Source organism: Nansenia antarctica (genome assembly GCF_963989245.1).
Source record: "Nansenia antarctica genome assembly, chromosome: 12".
Lineage (NCBI taxonomy): Eukaryota > Metazoa > Chordata > Actinopteri > Argentiniformes > Microstomatidae > Nansenia > Nansenia antarctica.
The window spans coordinates 24,707,365-24,715,425 of record NC_137682.1 but is presented as its reverse complement, the minus strand read 5'-3'; the positions used below and the strand labels follow the sequence as shown (position 1 = coordinate 24,715,425).

General features: G+C 44.9%; 1 protein-coding gene across 1 annotated transcript in view; it reads left to right on the top strand.

Annotated features, from left to right (window-relative positions):
- The window catches only part of fam168a (family with sequence similarity 168 member A), a 28,466-nt gene extending 20,794 nt beyond the window's left edge, over positions 1-7,672 (top strand). The window contains exons 4-7 of the mRNA XM_080542823.1: positions 2,576-2,727; positions 6,279-6,456; positions 7,240-7,371; positions 7,571-7,672. Of these exons, the coding sequence (XP_080398949.1) occupies positions 2,576-2,727; positions 6,279-6,456; positions 7,240-7,352 (443 nt within the window). The 3' untranslated portion in view covers positions 7,353-7,371; positions 7,571-7,672. The remainder of the gene's footprint in view (positions 1-2,575; positions 2,728-6,278; positions 6,457-7,239; positions 7,372-7,570) is intronic.
- The last annotated feature ends 389 nt before the right edge of the window (positions 7,673-8,061 follow it).

Genomic DNA, 8,061 nt, shown 5'->3' with positions numbered 1-8,061 from the left:
ATCTCTCCTCCTGTCTTCATAGCGGACAGATGACAATGGTAACAATGCTGTCACTCGTCACATGTTTTATCGTGTTGAGTATTCAAGGTGTTTGGAATGCTTTGTCTAGGGTTGGGCGACATCAAATTATTTTTTATTGAAGATATAACAATATATGATAGTATTGTTCATTGCTGAAGTATGATGGAGACATGCCAGCGTGAGCTAAAACGACTGAACTGCAGCCCATAGAGCAGGGGTGCTCACACTTTTTGGAACCAAGATCTACTTTTCAAGTAGCCAGTCTGCCAAGATCTACCAGTCTAGTTTCAACATCGCAAACGTACATGCACGTACTACAAACACACACACACACACACACACACACACACACACACACACACTCACACACACACACACACACACACACACACACACACACACACACACACACACACACACACACACACACAGTTCCCAGCCTGCATAGTAAACTCACAATACACTTTCCCTCTCTCTGTCACACAACCACAGGAGAAGACCATCACAAACCCTCCCTCTTTGCTATTCTCGCTCACACACATTCACACACACACACACACACACACACACACACACACACACACACACACACACACACACACACATTTGCCAGTCTGCATAGGGAGCCATAGCACAAACCCTCCCTCTCTCTCCCCCTCTCTCTCCCTCTCTCTCTCTCTCTCACTCTCTTACACACACACACACACACACACACACACACACACACACACACACACACACACACACACTCACTTTCTCTCACTCACACACTGACAGCCAGTCTGCAGTACCATAGCCAACTACTGATCCAACAAACAGAAAAGTAAACCAGATACAAAACAGGTAGTTCCCTAGTTTGAAAGGAGGAAATAAATGCATTTCTCTACCTTAGTGGGAGACCTGGCACTGGGAGGAGGCAGCTAGTTTCTAGTAGTCAGGGCTGTAGGAGCTGGTTGCAAGGTGTCATCAGCCACTGTGGATCTGTCATCGAAAAGGCAATCTGCAGCCTCGAGAAACTTTTTTCACAATTTCGCCGTCTTTGAATGACTTCTTGTGTTTAACAAGAACGTGACTGACGCGATAAGAAGCTATCGTTGCAGCCGTACGTTTTCGCTCTTTTGCCACATTTCCCTTCTTCCAAACAGCCATCGTAGATTTGCTGATCAGACAGACGCACTTCCAATATCACATCGTGTAAAAAAGTCCTCCTCCCATTCTGGATGCAAGTTGTACGTTATTGGTTTCTTACTTGGTCCAGCTTCCCCACTCATTTGTATAGCCTTTAATTAGTATGATATAGTAAATAGTAGAAATTGGAAGGCTAACTAGGTAATTAGTCTTGCCGGTATTTTGTATTTTGTAGTTGGTGCTGTTGACTGCGCATGCGTGGTGAACCGCGTGTTAGGTGTAGGTGAAAAGATCAGATCGCAGACTGGCTTACCTGTACGTCAATCAAGTGGCAAAAGCCATAGTGAGGATGGATGATAGGCGAACTTCTTTTTTTTTTTTTTTTTCCGTTTTGTTCAATGCCATGCGATCTACCCATACTACCTTTGCGATCGACCGGTCGATCGCGATCGACGTATTGGGCACCCCTGCCATAGAGTGTAGTCGTGGCCAAAAATATCGGCATTTGTAATTGCAACAATTTGCTGGGAGAAGTGGTGCGTTATCTGACAGAAGTGCAGAGACTGCACCCCCCTCTCTCCAGCTCCAGCATCTCTCTTTGTTCCCTTGTTCTTGCCAGTGTGGGCTTTCAGACGCCACTGTGTGGAACACAATCAGCATGTGTGACCTTCGGGCCCTCCTTTTTGGCTGGGAGCATTTATGAATGAATGAATGAATCTTTATTTCGAACATGGTTTAAAAATAAATTTAAAAAACAAGTAACTAATATGAAGAGTACAGGTATCACTGTTGGAAAGGGAGTAGGATGAAGCCTACGCTTATCATGTCCTACCCCTATCCGTCACTCTTCAGTGAGAACTATAACACTTACATTATATAATCCAATTAATTAATACATAAATGACAGTATCAACAGTGCTAATAATTGTTCATTCTTAATACTGAAACAACACAAAATAAATAAATAACAAACATCAGTATCCGCAATGTAATTCAAAAGAAACAGACCTAGGCAACCACAGCTGACTATACAGAGACGGGAGAAGAGATCCGTCTTGGGTAGCAATGAGTAACAAGTGACAAGTGTCATGTGGTTCCCTCTCCTTCATCTGCACTGACCTGGAGTCAGAGGATGAAAACCCCTACCATGTCCAGCGCCTTTATTCCAGGTCTGGAAACAGCCCTCTGCTCAGGACTGAGGCAGGTCAAGGAGAGCAGACCAATCTAGACTATTTGGATGCAGTCATTTTGAGGTTACCAACGGCAACATCCCTCAGTGAGTGAGAGTGGAGAGTGTAGTAATACGGGTTCGCCACTAGGAGGAGACACTGTCGTAGACTGAATGACAGCACATGGCACCACTGAGCTGTTCCTTTTGGAATTATGTTGGACATATTTGTCTCTGTCACTCTCTCTCTCTCTCTAGGATATACCACAGCGGGTACTCCATATAAAGTGCCGCCTACTCAGACGAACGGAGCCCCCCCACCCTACACCCCTTCCCCCAACCCCTACCAAACAGCAATGTACCCAATACGCAGTGCCTACCCTCAGCAGAACCTATACGCACACGCACAGGTAAGCAAACACACACACACCTTTTATTCCCAGCTAAACAGATCACACACAACTGAACCTGAAAAAAGTCACTACTTAATCCTCTGCCATAGACTGAAGACCTATCTCTTCAGGCTACATCTTGACTGTCCCTCCTAAATACCTCTTCACCCCTCACTACCCCTCTGTGCTTCCACTGTTTTTGTTTTCTTTTGGGGTTTTTTCTTTTTTTAATAATAAAATAATAATAATAGTTATCCTTCCTTCCTCTAGTATCGTGACTGCCAATAGCACATGGTCCTAGCATAGATGATTTGTTTGTTATGATGAGTAATGTCAAGACGATTCACTTACTTTAGACAAACGTGACAGCTGCTGGTGTTTTGGGGAACCAGTATCCAAAGTCATTTTTCAGTTTTTGTTTTACATATTCTGGAAGGACAGACTGTAAGCTTTCGAAAGATGTGTCATCCATTGAAATCTGAAGAAGATATATGCGTAATGTTGATGCAACTCAAATCAACTAACAGAGAAATCCCAATTCAAAGTTTTTCTTTGTGATGTTTTATTGCCATGTGTGCCAAGAGGTTATTATATCCCATTATATAAGTACAAGAGAGTAACATTCTTATGACTTCAGTTCCAGTCAACATTGTTTATTATTATCAGCATGATAGTGAACTTCCAGTGAAGTAGCTGCCATCTTGTTGTGACATCTTTGTTTATCCCACGCCTTAATCACTTCATTGGTTTCTTGAAAACAAAACAAGCCCCCCCCCCCCAAACCCTACTGTTAGCAGATAAAAAAACAAGCTTACTTTGTTGACAAGTTAAGCGTATTGTGTGATGGTAAAACTGTTGTTTGAGTGGGTACTTCAAAACTTCAGGTCGCATGACTTGTCGTATGAAAAGAAACAAAAATCACATCTTGCTGAAAAGAAAAGAAAGCTATTTTTAGGACTTACAAGGTTTCACAGTTCACAACTGGTTGTACTTTTCACCGGCCGCCGTCACAAATGTACTTGTTGTAAGTCGCTTTGGATAAAAGCATCTGCTAAATGTCAAAAAGGTAAATGTAACCTCTCTCTCTCTAAGCTAGCTTCCTACAGGGGGTGTGTTAGATGCAGCCATAGGTTGTCCACACTACCACACACACACACAACCTAACTAGGGGTCGGCAACGCCTATGATGTAATGAATGAATGAATGAATGGTCTTTATTGTCATTGCTACAGTACAGGTACCAAACAACGAAATTTAGGAGGGGTGGCTCCCCTGGTGTTAGGAAAGAAAAAAAAACACTTAAAAAAAAACACAAGAAGGGAAGGAGCTGGTTTACATAAATAAAGGCTATGTACACTATCCACTATACTATACTGTACAGATAGACGACTAGGGTTGTCATATTGCACATAGTGTTATTGCACATTTATTTAAAGTGTCGCAGTTTGCAGGCTTGAAATGTACATATTTGTGCCTCAGCACTACACCTGATTATTTCAGTCCAGCAGCTGCCATCAATCCGTCCAGACTGTCCAGGGCCCAGAACCTAGGTCTTTGCTGTGTTCAGGGCCTGGACGGCCCTGTGGTAGAAGCTGTTCTTCAGTCTGTTTGTCCTTGCGGCCATGGTCCTGAACCGCCTTTTCGAGGGCAGCCGGGTAAAGTGTTCGTACCCAGGGTGGGTTGGGTCCCTGGAGATCTTGGAGGCCTTCCTGAGACAGCGTGTGTTGTACAGCTCTTCCAGAGAGGGGAGGGGGGCGCCGGTGATCTTCTGGGCTATTCTCACGACTCTCTGTAGCGCATTTCTCTCCGCTGTTGTGCAGCTGGAGAACCAGTTGCAGATGCCCTAGGTGAGGATGCTCTCCACTGCGCCGCGGTAGAAGGTCACCAGTATCTCCTGCTTGCTGTGTTCCTTCCTGAGGACTCTCAGGATGTATAGCCGCTGTTGTGCCTTCTTGATGGTGGCTTTTGTGTTGTCCTTCCAGGTCAGGTCATCCTGCATGTGCATCCCCAGGAATCGGAGGGTTGAGACTCTCTCCACGCTCTCTCCGTCGATGAGCAGGGGCTGGATCTCGGACTTTTTCCTCCTGAAGTCTACGATGATTTCCTGGGTCTTTGACTTGTTCAGCAGCAGGTTGTTCACCTTGCACAGCTTGCTCAGTTGCTCTACCTCATCCCTGTACGCCGCCTCGCCCCCCCCCCCCGAGATGCATCCCACCACGGTGGTGTCGTCTGCAAACTTTACGATGGAGTTGCTGGGGTGGACAGGGGTGAAGTCGTAGGTGTAGAGGTTGTAGAGGATGGGGCTTAGCACGCAGCCCTGGGGGGACCTAGTGCTGAGTCTGAGGGCTGTGGAGGTGTGGGGGCCCACCCGCACCCTCTGGGGGCGGTCGGTCAGGAAGTCCTTGATCCATGCACATATAGAGTGTGATAGACCCAGGTCTAGTAGTTTGGTCACTAGCCTGTCTGGAAGGATGGTGTTGAAGGCGGAGCTGAAGTCCACAAAGAGCAGTCTCGCGTAGCTGTTTCCCCTCTCCAGGTGGGGAGAGGTAATATCTATGGTGCAGATTATAATCGTCCTTTTACTCCATCTAGCCTCAGTTTGGGGAATTACAGGTGTGTGGGGGTGGTTCCATTCCCATTCAGGTATGGCATGCTGGGTATATAGAGACTGGATGCTGTAGGCCAGGGGTCGACATCCAGAGGCTCTGGAGCCGCATGCTCTTTTCCCATCTCCAGTGGTTCCCTGTGGCTTTGACAAAAAATGACATGGAAGTTTTCTCCGATTGTAAAAATGCGTAACCTCGTCAACTAAAATGTGCATCATAGCCTTACCGCCCAGTAAGCCTTTGAAGTCCAGCACTTCGCGGTGGACGTGACAAGTCACCTAAACACACTGAACACACTGAAGTCTCCAGGGAAAGGGAAGCATGGCACTGCAGATGCTGGAAGATGTTTTAGCATTTGAGCGCAAGTTGACAGTGTTCGCCAGAGATGTACACAGAGACACGCTGTCTCACATCCCCTCCCCGAGAGAGTTCAAAGAAGGACACACAAAGAAGGACAACAATCACATCAATTTGGATTATTATCAACGCGCTATCACCGGAATGTGAACTGCATTTGGGGAAAGATTCAGCGAGTTCAGACAGGAAAAACATCCTGTCACCCCACTGGTCATTGACTCCATCCCTGTTGAACATGTCCACAATCACAGAAGTCAACCCCGACCTTGAAATCGAAACTGGCTGACATGCCGTCAGACTTATGGGTGTCCAAGTTCAAAAGCCTCACAGCTCCAAGACGTCGCCCATCAGAAAGGCCATTCTTGTTCAAAACCATAAATGGAGCGATATCGAAAACCGTCCCAAAACCCGACAAACTTGTGTTTGAATCATGGAATGCTATTGCTGACAATTATATGAACTTAATAGACTGTTACCTTCATTATAAGGCTCAAATATGTTTTGCGGCTCCAGACAGATTTTCTGGGGCCCAAAATATTTTGAGGGGCTCTTTCGATAGTAACGGTTGCCGCCCCCTACCCTAACTGTTTGTCTCTCTGTCTACAGGGAGCATACTACACCCAGCCAATGTATGCGGCTCAGCCACATGTTATCCACCACACTACAGTGGTTCAGCCCAACAGCATCCCCTCAGCCCTCTACCCCTCCCCTGTCCCCAACCCCAGAAACAACGGAATGGCTGCCATGGGGATGGTTGCTGGGACCACCATGGCTATGAGCGCTGGTAAGACCCCTACAGCATGGGGACTCTCAGATAGGTCTTTCTGGAGAGGCAGGGACAAGATACTGTTTTTGAAAATGTCACTTGCTGATAGTGGGGAATACTCTTATCATGAACTTTTTATCCCAAAAGTCGTTTTTCATAACCTAATCCATGTGATTATAAGCACCAAGCACTGTTCACAGAGCAGTGCTGCTGTCTCAGAGCAACCTTTGAGGGTTTTACATGTTGTGGGGTTTGTAATGACCACATGAGCTGAATTAAATATTGAAAATATTTTGGCTTTGAAAATAAAAGGCTTGGGTATGCTCAGTGCTCAGCTGACATTTAACACATACACTTGCTTTTGTGATATATCTTAGAAAAAATAACAATAAGTTTGCGTTAATATGAAAATATACTAGAATATGAAAATACCATCTCATAATCAATATCTATCTTACCTTTGTATTGTTTCATATCCTGTGGTTTTGACAAGAAAGCAAACGAGTTAAATCTAGTCACCCTAATTGTGGGCATCCTTCAGGGGTAACATCCCAATCATTTGTGAACCGATTATCATAGAAACATGCGCTTTGGATTATTGGCTTCCTTACAGGAGGATCTATGCAATTCATTAATTCATGTTGTTACCCTACAGTGTGTAAATGCTCTTCTAAGTCTATGACAGTTATGGCAAAATGTGTCTCTATACCTGAAACCCTCTGCTTTCCACTAGTGGCATCATGGTAAAACATAAACATGTCTTGTTTTGAATGTTCTAATTACGCTGTTGACTTCCTATAGGTACTCTGCTGACCACACCTCAGCACACTCAGATTGGAGCACACCAGGTAACCATGCCAACATACAGGCCTCAGGGGACCCCTGGATACAGCTATGTCCCACCCCACTGGTAGAGACTGCCCACCAAGTCATGTAAGTGTCCCTTTCATGTCCCTCTGGTCTCTCACTACTCTCTCTTTCTTCCGTCTGTCTCTTTTGGTGTACTGTCATTCTTTTACTGTTTCCTCTCTCCTGCTCTGGTCCTCTTATTGTACCATTTCCACTTCTTCCCAGTAACTAAGGAAGTCTCAGACATTCATTGTTGTCCTCTTTTTCCTCTTTGCCCTTCCAGAACTGGAGTCCAACATCATATGCAACTACTCGAGTCTTACACGGGCTTCTATTGGTTACCATGGAAACCTCGCATCTGTCTGCAAGAAAGTGCAACGGCTACTTTATGCATTCTTTAGTGTTTTACAAAAGCTGCTTTTTATTTTTTTATTCAACCTTTTTATTTTTATTTTTCCTTTACATTTTTTATCTGCCATTGCATTGGTTTTTTGGTTGTTTTTTTTATAATCCATTGTTATTTCTTTATTTGGAACTCCAGGATGATTCTGGCCAATCACAGGTGTCCGTTGCTCTTCTTGTTGTGTTTCGCTGGTGTGTTCCGACTTCTGCTTTCAGTGGTGGGAATGTGTAGGGCACTTCTCTACCACCTTCATTATCACCAGGGTCATCTTCTCTACCACCTTCATTATCACCAGGGCCATTATCTGTATCATCCACTTATGCTGCCAAATGTTCTAACATCTAAATATCAGCACATAGTTTTAATCTCAT